At 35.3% G+C, this 20,394-nt stretch overlaps 1 protein-coding gene across 1 annotated transcript in view; it reads right to left on the bottom strand.

The window, feature by feature from the left end:
* Positions 1 to 20,394, bottom strand: part of ATG5 (autophagy related 5) — a 70,216-nt gene that overhangs the window by 18,133 nt on the left and 31,689 nt on the right. The window contains exon 7 of the mRNA XM_050315927.1: positions 6,920 to 7,037. Coding sequence (XP_050171884.1) covers positions 6,920 to 7,037 — 118 coding nt within the window. The remainder of the gene's footprint in view (positions 1 to 6,919; positions 7,038 to 20,394) is intronic.

Here is a 20,394-nt window from a genome sequence, read left to right as displayed (position 1 = left end):
AGTTATATAAATTACAGCGAGCTCAGTCAAAGAAGGAGAATAGCCAATTTTAAAGGATGTAAAAGCAGATAATAAAAGAGTAACAAAGGACAGCAAGAGTTATCTATTGCTAGAATACATGTTGAAGGAACATGAGCAGGAAAAGAGACATTGACACGAAAGAAAATTAAAATGAGTCAACACAAGTTGAAAAGAGAACTAAAAAATAAGTGCCCCTCTTACCTAATGCTGCAATCAGGATCAGAAATAATGAAACACTGCCCAGAATCTAAATGACTACCTTGCCACGGGTTTACGTATGAACAACTAGGGAAAAGCAAGCATAAAAAACAAGCACACAGCACTCTCCCGCTCCCTCAACAGAATATGATCACAACTGAGAACTAAACACAGTTTACTACGTTCAAAGTACAGAACTTGCAAGGTTTTACCTTATAAGTCTGAAAACTGAAATGAAACTCCACATCTTCCAGTAAGGATTTCCTGCAACTCTGGGAGGTCAGGAATAATAGTCCATGAACAGCAAGCTACGTATATGTATACAACCACAGAACTCCCAAATTGGATTTCAACTGTACGCAGCCTTTAGATGAACTGAAGTAAACAATAATTATGGAAATACAGCAAATAAAAAACGTACTAATATGCAACATAGGTTTACCCATAGTAATATTTTGGGCTGAGGGATCTTTAATTTATGAACTGCTGTGTAACTGATAAAATACAATTAATTTTTAATGCAGTAACTAAAATCAAAAAATAACATGCCTTAAAGATTGATCACAGAAGGCTGCAATATAGAGGAAGTGATTACTAGATCAGTATGTGTTTAAAAATTATTTTAGTATTTATTAAACATGGTAAGAAGGACTTCAGTGCTTCCCAAACTTCACGTCAACACAGGAGGATAAGAATAAAGAAAAAAACTGAAGCAATGTATCAATATTAAATGCAAGGTGATGTCCTTGCTGTGATGGCCTGGTCTTTCTATTTCTGTTGGCACATAATCAGAAGTGTCACCTGTGAAGCAGCTAAATAGGTACCATGTAAAAAGAAAAACTACTCAGCTAATGAGAAAACATCTGATTTAACACATTTGCTGTCTAAATACTCACTTAGACAAAAAAATCAGAGAGTGTTATATTAGATCAGCTCTAAACTAGTCTTCCAGATGGAAGTACTGTACGGTACTGCAGTAGTAGTACTGTAAGGTGAAAAAAAGAGTATCTTCTTTGAAGGTTCTCTGAAGGTTGTATTATTCTTAAAGATGTTTCCAGTACCTAAAGCAGGCCTACAGGAGAGCTGAAGAGAGACTTTATACAAGGGCATGTCAAGTGACAGGACAAAGGGGAATCATTTTAAACTGAAAGAGGGCAGGTATAGATGCAATATTAGGAGTAAATTCTTTACTCAGTAGGTGGTGAGACACTGGCACAGGTTGCCCAGAGAAGCTGTGATGCCCCATCCTTGGAAGTGTTCAAAGTCAGGTTGAATGGGGCCTTGAACAACCTGGTCTAATGGAAGGTGTCATTGCCCATTGCAACGGGGAGTTGAACTCAACCTCGCAGGGATGTTGAACTAGATGATCTTTAAGGTTCCTTCTAATCCAAGCCATTCTCTGATTCTGTGTTAGCTACTAACAAAGACAGACACATTCCCTTGCTGCTTTAGAAAAACAGGGTATCCTTTACAGTTAATTAATGTAATTGCCAAAAGTTTTAAGAACTATACTGGCTTCTCAGTGCTTGTTCTATTCCAAGTACTGCTTTTCTTCACACTTTCTGACCATTACTACTAATATATAAAATGCTTGATACATATTTTGACAAATGGGTTCCAAAGTGCTGTATTCTCTGCTCCAACTCCACTGTGGTGATTAAGGACAAGAGAAGATAAAGCTAACACTCCTACTCAAAGTAGAAGCCACTCCTTCCTTTGGTATAACAATGCCCATGACAAAAAGCCTTAAACTTCTATCCATCAATTTTGCTCTGATCAACAGCTTAAGAAGATGAAACTATTTAGCAACCCAGAAAGGTGAACACTGTACAGCATTCATTAAGCAGAAAAAATATATATAATTGAATAAATGATCAGTTTGAGGAGAGACAGGAAAGCAGGGGTTGGGATAACAGCTCAAGGTTTTATTTTTTATAGCACTTCAACAAACAATAAAAGCCTTGAATAAATAGTTTCATAAGCTAATTTAAAATAAAACACAGTATTCTAAACAGTTACCCACAGTCTGTAACAGTCCAAAATAACATTGACACAGTATTTTATAAATACCTTTTTCACTATCAATCTTTTAATGTTACTATTCCACCTGTTCTCCTTCTGAAAATGTTCTTCACACCATGTTTTCAACCGTTGGTAATCAATGCATATATTCAATCCACATATATATAAATACATTTTTCATTGAAATATTTTTCTCAGCACAGTTAAAAGGGAGACTTAATTATATCCATGTTTCCTAAAGCAAAGGCATATAGACACTGTGGGTGGTTCTTGAAATCCTTCCCTGCCTCTTCTTGTGGTGGTCCTTAAGAATCTGGCAGCAGGAACAGCTTGCATATATGGCTACAAATGCTGAGTCTGAAAACCATATATCCTCTCTGTTCCCACGGCACAAAGCTCAGTTACGGATGTCGCCATAGAAAAGCGACCACCACAATTACCATGAAGCTTCCAGTTGAATGAAAAGTCATAGGGAAAGAGAAAACCATAGAGGGAAAAGAAAAAAAAACTTCAGGAGATGGAGAAAAGCAGAAAGAAAGAAGCTCATACTGATTGCGTTGCACTGACAAAAAGATGCAGCTGATGTCATCAATTATTTACCTCACTAAAGAGGGAGGTTAAAACAGTTTGAAAAAAGATCTAAATGACTTTGTAGAGAAGAGTAGAAAGTCAGAAAACAACTTGCTTCTCCAGTACTTATTATGTCTTTAAGCATATCTTTGATAAGAGACTACATTTTTTCCCCTTTATTCAGAAAATTTGAGATCTAAGCTTTGATAACACTGAATGAAGTCTGAAAATCCAGATGTGAAAAGGTTTTCCATCATTTTCTAATCTACCTTTCATAATGTATTCTGTTTTGTTACAGTGTTCTAATGCATTGGTCCCAATAAAGTGCAGATTAAGATAAAACATTTACGTTTACAAGAACAAAAATCAGAAGACAGCAAAAAAAGTCCAAAGAGGACTAATTTTAATGTCTGAACACAAACTGTTTTTCCTTCAGGAACCATTTTAACAAGTTTTCTGTAGAAAGACTGTATTATCAGAAATCATACACTTGAGTCAAAGAGACATTATGGTGAGAAGTATTTATTTTTTAGAGGGTGGGACAGAACACTCATGTTGATCACTGGATTTTTCTGACACTGCTCTATAAAATGAGTGATTTTGTAACACTCAGCTTGCCTACTATCACATATGAATGAATTCCCCGGGGCAAAAGGAACTGAATTCAATTCCCAAAGGTGCAGCATTCAGCTGCCAAAATTACAATACTTCCTGAAGCACATTTATTCTCCATTCATCCTTTCAAGAATCAGGACTGTGATTTTTCACTACACAGACCTGACACTAAAATATGCCCAGTCTGGACAGGAAGACAAAAGTTTTGCAGAAGACAAAGGGAGATGAGAGGTAGAGAGTGATTATAAGCTGAAAAATGATCAGTGTCCATGTGTAAAGAGATTAATATTGTCCAGGAAGTTTATAGCTCTGACACCTTCTAAATTTCAAGTACTCAACTTCAAATGGAGACAACTACTTTAGAAAGAAAACATCTACACATAGTATCTCTCAGGTTTGAAAAAGTGTTTGCAAATTAAACTCTCCTACAGCTATATCTCCTCTGTATTTTGAACTGATGGAACATGTATTGACAGATGAAGGTTGTTAAACTCTGTGATCCAGTGTCAGAGAGAAAATGAGCTGACTGAATGGACATTTAAGTAGCACAGATGTGCTGTGGTTCAGTAGTCCCAAGAGTTTAGTCCATTTGCTGGAAAAGGGAGAAGAATGTCCTAATTATGGCTGCTAATGTTTCTACAGGCCAAACTCAAAAGTGGCACTATGTAGTCTGGTAGGTTACTTGGTTTCTTAATAGCTCAAAGCTATATTAGAGCTGAACACTTAATATGGTGCACATTACATCTGAATAATGAATGAGTGGATTAAGTCAAGCCAGACAATAATCAAATTCACTTATTGGCTAAGCTCAATAATTAGTGAACAGAGCATGATGAACTCAGCCAGTCAAGTCTAAACCAGCACTGCCCTTCACACCTCTTTGTACTGTCTTTGTGTGGCATGTGCTCAGCAGTAAAAATCACTGCTGTCACGGACATCCATCTTTTCAGGTCACTTTTCACTAAGTCTAAATCTTTCCACATCATCCCTATCATTTTGTCCTAGTTCTGCTTCTCTTTTTGCTTTCCATGTGTTTTTTTTTTTTTTTCTTTCCATGTTGCTATTCCTAATTTTCTACTCTCTATTCCTGTTTGGGGTACAGTGAACCCTGAAAAGGTTTTCCTCAGTCCTTTATCTTACCATCTGCAGCTCCACCTGACCACCTTGCAGTTTCTCATTCTGCCAGCGCAAACTGTCTTTTTAACTTCTGCTTCAACTTGTTCCTCCAAATCCCTTCTCCAAATCACTTGTCCAGCAGGATTTCTACTCCCCATCCTTTCACAGATGCCTTGCACGATCTCTATGTATGTTCCACAAGCATTGTTTCGTTTTCTCCCTCATCCTGTTATCATCTCCTATCCCACTTACTCTGTCCAGGTGTTCGCATTTATTATGTCAGGTTTTGGCTTTTGCCCCAGTCTCTTTCATCCTGTCACATTGTTTATAGTCACTCTTCCCGTCACATTTAATGATTCCCAGATATGTCATTTTCTTCCAAATTACTTGTTCACTGCCTCTGTGTATCAGTCTACCCCCGTAACTCCTGAAGGGTCCATGTTATTTTCTGTATTTAGCTCAGACAGCTTTCCTTCTGTTACATACAATGAGAACACTCAGAATACAAGAGAAACAACTGAACAACACTACAATACAAAGCTGGATTACAGAAGAAAATCTGTGGAATTCTAGATAACTCACACCCATGTAAGGGATCAAATTGATTAAACTCTTCAGTTCGTAAGTTTCTCAGTAGAAACTGGGCAGGTGCATACAGGAACAGACAAGCATATTCCCATACAAAGAAACCCACCAAATTTCAAATCGCTCCTTCTAAGTTTTTCTAGCCTTTAACAAAGATGAGACAAGTAATTAGCACAGTATATTTCTGTTCTGAAATTAAAAGCTGGCAGTTTTGTCAACTTCTGAAAAGAGGGCCTGCTGATGGGAAGCACAATCACTGTTAGTCAGATAGAATTGCATTACATTCAGACTTTTAATAAAGGCAGTACCTAGCACATTTGCCACCCGCAGCTTTGGTAAACCCACTTTGTAAAAATTATCATCTACTATATACTGGAATAACTTTGGCATAAATGCTTTTTTAGTTTCTTTCATTTAATTTGCACTTTTGACTGCTTTCCAAAATAAAATGCATCCATCCTTCTCATTAATTTTTTTTAAACTCACTCTGTACCTTTTCATTACTGTCTGTAGGATACTGACAGTTAAGTACTTGAAGATGGCTAACCTTGATTGTGCTAACATTCAAGTATCTATTGTATCTTCCTTTACCTTTTGGACAGTTAGCTAAAAGCATTACCTAAAACAATGCTCCAAAACTTATAGTAGCTTTATGAAAATTGGACACATGGTTAGCAGCATTTCATATTTTTCTTAACTTCTGTTATTTTTGAAAATTGTTCCCATGTTAATAAGTATTAAACAGGAGATTTAACAACATACTTTGAGATTTCAGTCACTTTCTAAGATCGTGATACTTAGAGAAATCCATGACAACTGTTTGATTTTGAATTACACGATTTCTGTGTGCAATAAAATCTTGCAGATTTTTACTCTGGTTTCATATTTAGTGCTTCACTGTCAAAAGACACTGATTCTACACCAGTAAATTCTGTGCCAAGGTCTTCTCTAGAATATCATACATTTCTCAAAAGAAACTGTGATTTATTGACTGAAGGAAAAAAGAAGTTACTAATTTACAGGTACTTCTAAGAAAATAGTAAGAATCAGAAGAAAAACCTTTCGCATTAAAAAACTTTGATCTTAATTTGCAGAGTACATTACTTTTACATTTATCCTATCTAAAAAGTGTATTAGAGTTCCAGTAGTTGTAATCTTTCAGTCTAAAATAACATTCAGAAATGCTTTTTTTCTGAATGTGCTCATCAACAAATACTATTGTATGAAATGATATAATGTCACATGAACTAATTGTTATCTTGTCACACAATACTACTTAGTAATCACACATATAGTATTATATACTTGTAACAATCTCTTTCTGGTACATTTTAAAATGCTGGACTTTAACAGGGAAAAAGGCATTCTGAAAACATATTCAATTTCTATAAGTTTTGGAGTTTTACATATGAAAAGTTTTTGCAATATAAAATTAAAGGTAACAAAATTTCTGCTGATGCTTTAATAAAATTTTTTTTTACAGTGTGGAAAATAACATGTGAGTGTTTTTATTAAAAACAGCATGATGGGAAAGAAGTAGACAAATTTTAAAATGAAACTTCCAGAGATTAATTTTTCAGAAGCAGCTAGAGACTCAGTCTTATCCTCTCAAAACAGTGCAGATAATGCAGGGCACAATAAAGAGCCAGGAAGGGGTGAAATCTGAAACTCTGGTACTGAGGATTAGTTCTACCTCCAAAATACCCATATTAAAAAATAAAACCACACCAGAAGAAACAATAAATCAACAGGAAAAAAAATTCTTATTGGACAAAAGTTATTTCTGCAGTACCTTCAGGGGCGATAGCACTAGGACACACATCTTTTAGCAGGTCTCCCAAAGTATGCAACTGCCCTCCTGAAGCAATTGGTCGAAACAGCTTCTGTATAAAAGGTCTCTCTGTTGTTGCCTGTTTTAATAACAAAGTTAACAAAAACAACAATTTAAGGACTGTGCAAATATGTAGTATTACCATTTAAGACAGGTAGAAGATATAGGACAGAATGAAAGACTGCAGGAAAAGAAACATCTGGAATTTACGCATTCCCTTCCCTGTCTTGCATTTCATTTATATCATGAAATGCATGGGAGTTTTTGTTTATTAATAATTGCAAGTAAGCTGTCACCCCAGAAAAAAGTGTGAAGATAATTTATAGACAGTGTCACGGATATAAAAGTGTTAATTTTTTTTTTTTTACATTAGAAAACCACCAAACCTTCTGTTATGGGAATATGATCTCCTTAAACAAAACATTTTAATAAATTCTTTATTTAAGTAAAATAAGCAGTAAGCACAAACTTGGGAGTTCAACATACACCTATGTTTTGCCAAGTCAAAGCAATACTGTAACAAATATCCAATAGTTTTTGCAATAGTCTATCTTCCTCCTTCTAGAAGAACATTAGGCACTTCCAGTAGCAAACAAGTACACTTTGAGGTCAAGACAGGCGAATTTTTTTCCAGTAGATTTCATGTAAAAAATTTCAAACTATTTCAGCTGCAAGAAACAGTACAATTAAAAAAAAATAAAAAAGAAAGTATTGTGCTTTGACAGACAACCTGCCTACTTAAAAAATGAGTCATATATATAGAACATATATGCCCCACTTCTGCTGTAGATATACAAAGGAATTCAGAATGATTTCAACTATGGATTCTTCGGTTTAAAACCACTCCCCCTTGTTCTATCACCACAGTCGTTGTAAAAGTCCCTCTCCAGCTCTCTTGTAGGCCCCTTTAGGTACTGTAAGGCTGCTGGGAGGTCTCTCCAGAGCCTTCTCTTCTCCAGGCTAAACAAGCCGAACCCTTTATTCCCCATATGCCTTAGCATAGTTTCCAGAAGGATCTGCTCCATGACCTTGCTGGGCACTGAGGTAAGACTGAGTGGACAGTAGTTCCCTGGGTCTTCCTTATTTACCTTTTTAAAATTGGGGTGACGTTTCTCTATGTCCTCAGGGTAGCAAAATCTGGATACAAACAGTGCTAATGAAATGTTTGAGCATTTGAAAAATGATGGCAAGCACACAGCCAAGCAGGATCCACCTCAGATAGATCCACACTTGAGAAGTGAACTCTGGCACGTTATACTGAAGAAATGTACTTCCAAAACAGTAAAAAAAACAACCCCAAAACCAAAAACCACACCACCAACAACCAAAAACAAACAAACAAACAAAAAACCACCCAAAAGAAACATACAAAAAAGGCAACTCCCTTAACACATTGTTATAGCCAAAACAATTTGGTATCAAGTTTAAGTTTAAAAAATAGTGAGGTATTCACAGCAGTCTAGTCATAGCTCCAAAGTGCTTACCATTTGAAGTAGCAGAAGTGGAAATAAACACTAGAAGTATGCAGGCAATGGTTGTCATCATTATCAGACTTTTAAGATAAAAATTTCCCAAAATACTGCAGTTTCTCATTTCTTATTAATAAATTATGATCAGTTTTTTCCCTAGTTATAATAGGGAGGGAAAAGCCAAAAAAAAAGCCAAAGATGTATTTTCTCAGGTCTCCCACATAGTTGCTGACTGCTGCAAAACAATATCCTTAGCTGCTATCATGAAACATTACAGAAAATGTATTCAATTTTGTATTTTAAGTGTTAAGCAACACAGATGTGGTAATGTAAATAAAAATCACTGGTCTTCATCAATGTTAAAATGATAAAAGTAACTGGACGTTGTTTATACAAAGACTCTGGTTCACAAATCTAATCCTACAGGCACAGTATTACCCCAACATGCTTACACTTCTTCCCTCACATGCAGCAGATGCCTTCTGCATTAAAACAGTCAAAAGAAAAGTCCCATCCTACAATCCACAATATTTGTAGGATAACTTTCCAAAGTAGCTTAGTCATACAGGAGCATAAATAATTTTAGAAAAATCTTACCATCACCATTTTTCAAGTGTAAGAATATAAGCTCAACTTGACTACAGCTTTCTACTCTAATATTCCTATCCCTGGAAGTGTTCCTGGCCAGCCTGGATAGGGTTTTGAGCAACCCGGTTTAGTGGAAGATGTTCTGGTCCATGGCAGGGGGAATGAACTAGATGACTTTTGAAAGGCTCCTTCCCACTCAAACTGTTCTATGATTCCATTTACTACAACACAAGAAGGAATAGCCACCATGAATAACTGCTTACATAATGTGGTGTTTTGTACAATATTTGCTTGACCAATAATGCAAAATAGTACTACCTGTAATCTAACCCACAAAGACATCGCTGCATAACTAATAATGATTTTAAATAATCTACATCAGACCTTAAGCATGTATTCAAACAGTATCCATAGTTTTTCCTACTAAAATTATCACAGCTTCAATAGAATGTGGCACTTTTTAAATGATTTTATTTTACAGTCTAACCTCCATGTAACTGAGTTGTTCAGAACATTATGGATGCATTTGCAGGACACAACAGGTGAAAGTCAATCAGTAACTGCTGACATCTACAAAGGAAATGGCTTCAAGTAAATGAGCATATGAAGACAATCACTTGACCTAAAAATTGCAGTGCATTTTTCACTGATCTTATCCACAATTTAGTATCAAATTATTAAACTTATATGAAAGCAAATATTAATCTCTAAATTTTCTAGAAAGTTGGACTTAGCTGCAACTTCCCATTTTTCTACATTATTAAATAGCACCACAAATCACATTCTTTGCAGAACAAATGAAAACTTTATTCTTTTTTTAAGCAAGTTTAAACCATAACAGTGATAGGAAAGTGACAGTGAAAACAAATTACACCACAGTGAGAAAAAAAACAGGCTAAAATTACCTATTCAGGTATAGTGGCATTGACAAGATATAGGTGAGGGTAAATTTTAAGATGCCCTTTAAGGCAGTGTAAAGCCTCCCAGGATTAGAGACAAGCTATACAGTTACATACTGTGCTAACAATTTTAACTTTTTTCCCCTATCATCCTGACAAGAGAAGGGGGAAAAAAAAAAAAAAGCTGTCAGCCTGCCTGGTCCTTTTCAGAATCAACAGAAGATCAAACACTGCATGAAATCCACAATTTAATTAGTCAGATATTTTATACAGGATGCATCTTAAAATGAAAAACATAACTCAGGAACTGCTAGGTTTTAATCTGGAAAAATCACAGTTACCAGTATTTTCATCTAGAAGAAGTGATTTGGATTTTCTGCCTAAACAGTCAGCTGCTATTCAGTATTCAAGTAAATAAAAGTCACTATACATATTGAACCCACAAAGTAAAAAAATAATTTCTTACGATTCCCACATGTGCCTAAGCTGGCAGTCTAAAACTGTAAAACTTGAGAGTTCCCTACATACTCCTTTATATTTTCAGTAACTTGTCAAGTTCATAGTCTGTGCCGTTTTATAATGAACCACTTTACACTGAAAAAAGTCCTCCTAACTTCATAGGACCATTTTGTTTAAACCAATTTCAACTCAACCAAGCTTTAAAAGTAATAATAAGGGTTTACATAATGATGTAAGTTATTTCATTAAAAAAAAAAAAACAGGACAATTAACTACTCCTTGAAAATAAAATTTTTTAAAATATTTGTTCAAAATTTTTTTTCATATTTTTAGAAGATGCATTCTACTTTGTAGAAATGTTTTCAATTAAAAATCTCAATGCACAATGTAAAAGTGACTAGCTGAAAAGATGATGAATTGCTGTAGTCATGGAACCATCAGAATACCATGCCTGTCCAAAAACAAGATACTGCAAATCCGCATCTGAAATACTGCTCTTCCACTGGTGCTGAAATGCTGTTTTTCTGCTGGCGTTTCTGGGTGGGTACCTTTGACTTCTTTTTGCTTAATATTGGACCAGAATCACCAAGTACTTAACTGTGAAGAAGGCACAAGCAATATTTCTGGGTGGGAGTTTTTCGGGGTTTGTTATTGTTTTGTTTGGTTGGTTTTTGTTTTAGTAAACTCTGTCTCTTTCATAAGGGTAATTTTTAGCTGAATGAGCTAAAGTACACACACAAAAATGATCTCGTTTTACCTATTTGAAATGTCACCTTTCAAATTTTATCAGTATTTTTCGAGCTTCTATTACAAGAGACATAAAACGTGACAATGTGATATTTCTTTTTCCTGTAATCATTGCTCCTCTTCTCTTCTTCAAATCTTCCAAGCAATAGAGAGCTTCTCCCAGACACCCCACTGCTTTTTTCTATACCTTTGATAAATTTTCTATTTCACTTGACTCTTCAAGATGTTAGGACTGGAACAACATTCCAAAAAAAGACTGTTTCTAGTATTTCTTTAATTAGCCTCTGCAAACTCCAAGGAGATGCTCTAGGTATGATTTTGTGCGCTTTGAATAAGCACTGCTTTTGTCATCATTCAAAATTTTCAACTGCTTATCTGCAACATCACTGTTCAGAGAATAAGGTACATCTAATTATAAAATAGAAACAATTAACTTTTTTTTTAATAAAAGAACTAAGTGATGCTTTATATGTCCAACATGTAACTAAAAACTGTAAGACAAAAAGGAGTATAAACATGCCCAACACATCTATCTAGGATTACCACAAAATCAAATCACTGACAGCATGTGCTCTGGGTTGCAGAACAAGTTGTAAAATCAACATATATAATAAATCAAATTACTTGGGTTTCCCATATTCCATTTTAAATTGCTCTAATAAATTATCTAGTTCAGTGGTTGTAAAAATTACAATAGATACCTGATTGTAACCTATGGAAAAAAATGAATCCTTTAACTTTTTCTTGAGTTGGTACTAAAATTAGTATTAGAATTTCTTCATTTATGTTATAAGAAGGAAGCTTTGGTTTCCTTATGAAATGAGAAGTGTTTATGGTGATGGACAGGAATTTTATCCTCTGTAGTATTTTTAAGAGGCTTGAAACAACAACAGCAAAAGAAGATTAACCAAACAGGCTACACTTTATACATTTAATTACATTCACAGCAGTCACCTAAATTAGTAGTGCAGAAGTATATGGAAGTTTAAGATAATTCTATGCATACACACACATATGCATATTAATGGTCATGAAAAATGTGTACTTTTTAGTAAAGTACAAAAACTTTACTAATCACATTCTAGCTGTCACCTGGTGACATTAAAGTATAAAAGTTCTTAGATGAGGAAGCAATCATCCTATCAATCCCAGATATCAAGGAATCACAATATCAAGTGAAAATTCTGTTATTCTTGAAAGCACTCCTAACAGCATTACACAAAAGGATAATTCTTTGGGTTTTGAACATCAATGATCACTGTTCTAAAAGCAAGGACACTTATGCGCTCTCTCGATGGAAGCTTTAACAGTCCATAACAACAGCCACCATAACATGTGGCAAGTATTATGTCAAGAATTGATGCAAGTAATAATGCCAAAATTATCTAGTATCTTAGTCAAGACTGCAGTCAAATGAAAGCCACAACTACAATTATAAACACATCTGGAATAAGGTTAAAATTTTACATTGTAGGGCTTATTACAGTTCAGTCTAGACAATAATACTGAACCATTTTTGATCATGAATGGTTAAGGATTATCCTCCTAATCATGCGTGGGCAACAACTCATGTCTTCCTTGAAGCCTTTCTTTGAACAGAGCACACTCTATGAAGTAACTGCAGTTCTATCTTAAATTTCTACACAACTAACAATAGTTTAGAGTTACTATAAATCTACAGAGAAGTACAGCAACTATTTCAGTTAATTCTCCCATACATTGCTGGGGGCCATTACTTGCTCATCTTTAAAAATATTAAAGATCCATTCAAATTATCACCCTTTTCCACATTATGTAAACTGGTAGAGAATGTTTTCTTACAATCTTTTAGAAAAAGCTTTCTGTAATAGCAATGAGTAACCAGAACCATGTTAAAGCTCTGAAAGTTAAAGCCCCACATGTTCTACTAACCTGAAAAAAATGCCTAGTTAAAAAGCAACCATTAACAAATTTGTGATTTAAAATTTAATGGGATGAGTACATTGCAACAGTTCAGAATAGAAGATGTTGCTTCAATTTCTGTAACTGTTTCTAAAGATGCATCATGCTGTCCACACTGATTTTGTGTTTAAAGTATATCCTTATGTTCAGATAGATATTTATACACATTGATGAAATTCCCCTGAACCTTTTCATCTCTAAACTGAACAGTCCCAAGTCTCTCAGACTTTTTTTCTTCTCATATTAGATCTGCCAGTCCCTTAATCACCCTAGTGGCCCTTTACTGGACTCTCTTCCTATAGCTCCATGTCTCTCTTGCACTGGGGAGCCCAAAACTGGACTCCAGGTGGGGCCTCACCAGTGCTGAGTAGACTGGAAGGATCATTTCCCTCAACATGCCAGCAACTCTCATCCTAGAGCAGCTCAGGATACCACTTAGCTTTCCTTGTCATAGGTCTCACTGTGTATGTCTTCTTATACCTAGTGGGTCATTTTTAGTAAGAGTATGTATTGTTAAAAGTTCTGTTACCACCTCCATACAAAAAGTTGCAGAAATACCATTCAAAATACCTAACAAGCATGGCTGAATCCCATTCTGGCTGTCACCTGGTGACATTACATCCATTAAATTTTCTTGTGCAGGTGAAGTAGCACTACATTCTCTGAACAACTGAATTTGCATTATTTAATCTCAGGTGAATTGTACAGCTCCTAGAAGCAGAAGGAGCAGTAAAGAGTACAATACTTCATACACCACTTTCAATCTACTTCAAATTATTAAATTCAATAAGTATCCTTAGTTTTCTACAATAATGATTAACTAGAAGGAATTCCTATATTCAAGGACAGCTAAATTTCCAGTATTTCTTTGTTAATTTGTATTGTATTCCTAGAAAATGGTGTCATATCCCAATTCCTTATAGGTTTGTTCCATTCCACATTTACCTGTATAGAATTCACTTTCAGTCTTCTAAAAAATGTAAATAGAAGTCTCGGCACTTTCACAAATCCTGAACACTTCCTGTATTTTCTAACCCTCCATTTTACACCTATTTTACTTAAAAATAAGCAAAGGATAAATAAGATAGCATATTGATACTGACAAATCAAAACAGATACTTCTGTGACTTTCATCTATGCAGAGATTTGCATCATCATTATAGGTCAGGCTTTGTTCTACTTTTATTCCTAAGCAATAGGCACTGTTTATGCTGCACAGCCACAGAAATAATCCTCAGAGATGACATTCCTCATCTCTCTGAAGAAAAAAATTCTGTACCTGCTTGTCCCGTTTTTCTGAAAGCAAAGCAGTTCACCAACTGGGGTGGTTAGGTGTTTTGGTTTTTTTTTTTTGATTTTGCTATTACAACAGAGAGCCAATATCAGAGAAATACAATTCCAGGTTGTAATTGTCAGGTAGGCAAAGTCCTTTTGCTACCAAATAAGAACCTGACCACATTTCAAAGTAGGTGGTGAAAGTGGCAAATCAGTTTGTGTTGACTAAACCAAGTGAAATGGAGAAGTCAAATGATCAGAAGAAAGGTAGCAAAGAGCACTGCATAAAGAGCATAAAGAGCACTGCATTTAAATTATAAGATCTAATAGTAGTTATACACAGACCTAACTCAACTGAATTATTGCTTCATTCATTTTCTTCATCACAGCCTCTCAGTGTATTCATATTCTCAAAAATTAACGTTCAAAGCTGAGGTAAAAAAAAAAAATCAATTTTTTTTCCTAACAAATTTAGGATGATATACAAATCTACAAAAGTACTATCTTGTAGATAAATAAAACAGGTTAGGGAAATAGAGCCACAAGAATTCAAACCCCACATTTTAAATTCAAACTTGTAGCATGAACATTTACATAAACTTATTTATACCAAACTTTATTATCATAAGACAATTCAAAGACAAGACAACTAATGAAAAGTTTTATACAAAACTAATTTGCTAAAAAAGTAACTACCAATCTGCAATTAGGGAGTGCATATGACATTTGGTAAGATTAAGGCATTTGCAAATTAGGAATAGACAATTTTTTTTACCATAAGTGTTCATTATTTCATTGCAACTCAAAATGTACTTTGACTTAAAAAAAAAAAAAAAAAAAATCTATAAAAGCGTTTACACAAATTAATTTAGTAACTACTAGGATACTACTGGTTTTTTTATACACCTACGTTCTTCTGAGATTTAAGAGTATCCTATGTATGGTAAGATAAAAAAGGACTTAAAAAGAAAATATTACCCAGCTTTTCCCAATATGCAGAATACAGTATATCCTTAAACTGCTTTAAACCAGTTATAATGTAATTCAGGACCTCAACAAACTATTTTTCATACAAGCAGAACTACTTTATTCATTGTATACAAGCTCCACCTACGTTAGACTCAGAAGGCTCGCTGCAGCTTCTATTGACAAGCCTGAGCTACCTTAAAAGTATTCTGCTTGGTAACAGCTCAACCATGGCTCAGAGAAGTGACCCAAATCGAGGTTTTACAGCCCCATCTCTTCTGCATCTCCTTCCCTGAGCACTGTGCAACTTGTACTATAGCTTTGAACTAGGCAGATTGACAGTTTTACAGACAACTTGGGCATATTTATGGAAATTTTAGTCACACTTCTGACAACAAATACAGTTTATAACCTCGAAATTTTTCTTTTAAACTCTGACAGCTCCAGCTCCCATCCTGTACCAAGATTCTTAAAGGCACAAGGGTGATCTTCCACACAGGTTCCTTAAGTCTCTTAAGAGATCTGCATGGGCATTCCTTAACATAGAATATGTAAAAAAAGTCATCTTTAACAGGGCTGGTTTGAGCCAGCCATTTCACTGTGCACTTATATGGATAAGAAAAGCTTATGCAATTCTGGAACCTCAACTGTGGTCACAGTGACCTTCAACTGAAGGTGACACCTAGTCAGATTGCTATTACTTTCAGCACAGAACAAAACAATCCAGTTCAGAAAACAAGAATTTACAGATCATGCTGCCCACGTGCAATATCTGATAAACAGGTTTCTTTCCCCCCCACCCTCCCCCCCACCCCTCAGTTATGAGGCACTAAGAAAACAGATTTACCTAACCAGGCTTTTAAACTTTCTCATTCATAGAGCTTTGAAGTAATTTAACTGGTGAAAGTGTGCTTCTGTTTCTTTAGTGCTGAACCATCAGTTATTAGAATAAATCATTATGTGTATTCAACTGATGATGAACCAGAGCCCATTTGTTTCTCTTCAGCACAGAAATTCATCTGAGCCCAGCTGTTACACAAAATCAATCACCATTTCACACAATTTTCCTATTTACTCAAACTTCCTCCTTGTAAAAGGAAGTTTTCAATAAAGAAATTGTTCTGTTTTCAGCAGGTCCTTCATAAAAAAATAATTTTGAATAAATAAGAAAAAAGTTAAATAAGGTACTGCACACAGGTCTGTTCAAGAGCATTTTACACTAGACAACAAAAGCTGAAACTTGCTGTGTTGTGTTGCCCTCTTCAGGTTGACAGGTCAACTAGATTTTCTAGTTCTTTTGCTTGAAGAGTCATTACATTTCAACTTCTTTCATAAAAGTTTTCAGATTTGAAGTTTCAAGTACTTTTGGTCTAATATCCTATCAACTACACATTTTGCCTCTATGTCTCCCTAACTTCAACACTAATCTTGAGGTGGTATCAAAACATCAGCTAGAGTTTGAAAAGATGACTAAAAATCCAACTTCAGCAGTGGTAGGCAAGAGGCTTAAAGAACTCAGTTGATTCTGCTTACCAAAGAAATCTGAAGCTCCTGAAATCATTCTGTAAGTGAACTTGGGAGGTCAGAAAGTCACATGACTTTAAAGTGGTATAAGGCAAAACAGAATCTAGAAACTCAAGGGAGACAAATTCAGACTTGAAATGCAATGGAGACTTATAACAAAAGAAAAATTTAATAACCTACTAACACAAAATTTGAAAACTTTATAGGTGGACCCAGTATCTTTCCAAACAATCTGTTTTGATCAGTTTTTGAATAGTTGTCATAACATGGGCCAAATTGTGCTGCTGATTTGCATACTTTTAATGGGGTTTGCAATTGATTACCCGAGCTCTGCCAACTAGTGTGGGAATATGAATAAAACAACCTTCAATTGCTTGGAAGTGGCCATGCTGGAGCTTCTGATTCATTTATTGAGACAGATATTAATAATGTCTTAAAATATTTCATTTCCCACTCCCACTTTGCTATTTTTAGAGGACAGGTAACAGTAAACATAAAATCTATTTAGACATCTCCATACTGCAACTTTGACAGAAAGAGCAAAATGTTGCATTCAACTGACATATAAGTATGGAGAATTTCACTCATGTTACTCAGGAAGATAAACGTCATAACAATTTGTGACTGTACGACTTAATCATAACATCTTAAGGGACTTAGGATATGAAAAACTGTTGAAAGTTAAGGCCTACTATGTAATTAGGCAATAAAATTAAGAAAGTACTCAAAACCCTCTGAAAATAGAAGCAAAGGAAATGCTCGTTCCAATACCATGGCATTTTCCAGTACCCAAAATAAAGGAACAAGCAAACAAACAATCCCAGATCCTCCCGCTTTGGGCTGGCAAACACACAACAACCAACCTGCCTCAGGCCAATTGCAACTCTAGAAATCTAAACTCAAAACTTGCCATGGAGAGTTTTCCTGCACTTTCTTTCACATACTTTTGGCATTTTATTCCCAAGAACGAAATGCTATATACAACTTGAAATCCGATATACTCATAGGGCAGACTCCAGAGGAAAGGAGGGAGATTGACAGGGAAGAGTGAGCAAGTGGGTGAGCATGACATGGGTAGAGTGCAAGACACCAAAACTGAGGGCTGAGTACAAACTAAGTGTATAATCACTGAGACTCAGAGTGCTCGTATCTGCAGCGTAGGACGGCAGGCAGAGGTTCATCAGAGTAGTCACTATCAGCACGTAGAGACTCCTCTCCAGTGCCTGACTAATGTGCCCTGTCACAGTGCCCGGAGACAAAGACTGATGAAAACTTCCTGCCATCTGTCAGTCATATAGGTTGATCAATTAGACTGTGCAACATCAGCTGGTCTTAAAAACATACAGGAAAATTCCACAAGTCAAACTAGCTCTAGTACTGGACATGAAAATTCAGAATATACTCAAAACATTACTATTATTTTCTCCCTTGCTGTTAAAGAACAAGTGCAAAAAGCAGTCTATTCAACAGTATTATTAGACAAAAAGGCAAAAAAGGTTTTGTGCACCTGTCAAGTGAAAACAAAGCAGCTTATACCTCTGAAGGGATGAAGTGAGGAACTTTTTTTTTTTTACACATTAAAGTAAGTGTCACAAAAATATAATCACTATTTTTAAACTGTCTCTGGTAGAAAAAGTTTCCACTTAAGTCAAAGTTTCTTCTGGTGCAAGTTCCATATGACACAGTTAACAGAATTTGACAGCTGGCAATAAAATCTCCAAGACATCTTAGCTAACTTAAAATTACAAACTATTTGATCCTTAGTGACACTCCGCCTTTTTCTTCATCATCTACAACAGATACCAGGATTCTGGTCCAATCTTAGTTGCTATACTTAGAAGAGGTGCTGGACAAGGGTTTTTAAAATTACCTGTGGTTAGTTCAGTTTTGACTTACCCAAGTACAATGCTCGTATTTTTGCCATCTCTTTCTCCCACACACTCCATCAGATTTGGTCACCACAGGAGGTATGATTCATATTACTCTTTAGAAATGTATTTTAATAGACAAGCTTTACAATTGAAAGAGCTTTTGAGTTTTTAAAATAATCAATCCTTCACTGAAAAACACATCAGATCACTTTATTAAATGCATTTTTTTCTGCAGCAACTGCTACTAAGACTAATTTTCTTAGTTGATGTCATAATTTAATACATTTCCTTGTAGGAAAACAAATTCATCCACCTCATGTTGACAAAAAACAATCTAGACAGTTCCCTTCACAGAATTTTCTTCTACTAATTTGGAGTAATGGAAGGTATGGAGACTAAGAGGAGGAAGTCTACCCACTGAAGGCAATGCCTAGTCATTTCCTACCATCCACCTGTATATCCTTAAGTATCTACAAGAATACCATGTGACAACACACAGGGAATAAACATCCACTGCAATACAAACCTAGGTTAAATCAGGTATTTACGTAGGGAAATAAAAGCAACTGATTAGAATGCAAAGCTGACTTCTACCAGCACTATTGGAAATTAAATGCATTCAGGGTAGGAGTTAAATATATCTTAAGAACATTTTAGAATCAGTTACTTCTACGTATGAAAGTCTGTCACTAAGTACTGTAAAATTCCATTAAAACCACAGGAATTAACTCCTTGTTTGGAATGAAATTATAATCTCACCCTTCCTAAGACTTTCTGAAAATTCTTTTAAATACATAGAGCTGTAATCAGCCCACAAACCAACAAACAAACCAAAAAAAGCTAGAAACACCTGCATCCACTTTTTAAAAAAAAACCTAAAAATATTTACGAATACTAAGAGCAGCATTACTGAAAAGTATATAAACCAACCTTCCCAAATGCTGTCTCAGCATCATTTTTATTTGTCTTTGGTCTTCTATTCTTAGATATTTTGGGTTTGAACTACAGCAAGTAAGGGTTTCCAATTGAAAAGATAATGAGAATCAAGACAAGTATTACTGGCTAAAGGAAAGATTTTACCAAATTAGATTTTTTTCTTTTTTTTTTTTTTTAAAGCTTTACTATCATGAAATCATTTGATATCAATGAAAGCCTCCCTCAGGCCTTAAAGGTCTGCAACCCATTCAGGCAGCAAAACCTCCATTTTGCAAACCCATTTATGCGATTTCTATGAAAAGACGTAGAAAAAACCCACACCTATCAGAGAACAAGCAAACAACTTAGTCATAAGCCAAACAAAATGCCGTGAGTACTACTTTTCCTGATACATGCTTTCTGATACTTATACAAACCTTGCCATCTGCTATGATCTCTGACAAAATAACTGACTTCCGTTCTCAATCTAAAGTTTCATTATGACAGTAAATGTCTTACATGTAACGTTAGAAGTTACTTCTGTCCCACTGCAAGACTGTGTAGGTTTCTATGGTCATTATAACCTGTTATGAAGTAGTATTAGACTATTTAGTACCATGAATAAAGGACCTTCTTCTAATAGTTACAGGTGTAAAACCTAAGTAGAAATAGATTAAAACATTCCAACAGAGCACAACTGTTTAATTTGGAGAGAGGCTACATGAGTTTTGTACAAGCCTTAACCACACATAATTCTGAACTTCATTGTGACCTTAATGTTA

Source organism: Myiozetetes cayanensis, unplaced genomic scaffold (assembly GCF_022539395.1).
Source record: "Myiozetetes cayanensis isolate MyiCay16 unplaced genomic scaffold, myiCay2020 scf2-11, whole genome shotgun sequence".
NCBI classification, from domain to species: domain Eukaryota; kingdom Metazoa; phylum Chordata; class Aves; order Passeriformes; family Tyrannidae; genus Myiozetetes; species Myiozetetes cayanensis.
The sequence above is the reverse complement of the archived record's forward strand: the minus strand, read 5'-3'. Positions and strand labels throughout refer to the sequence as shown.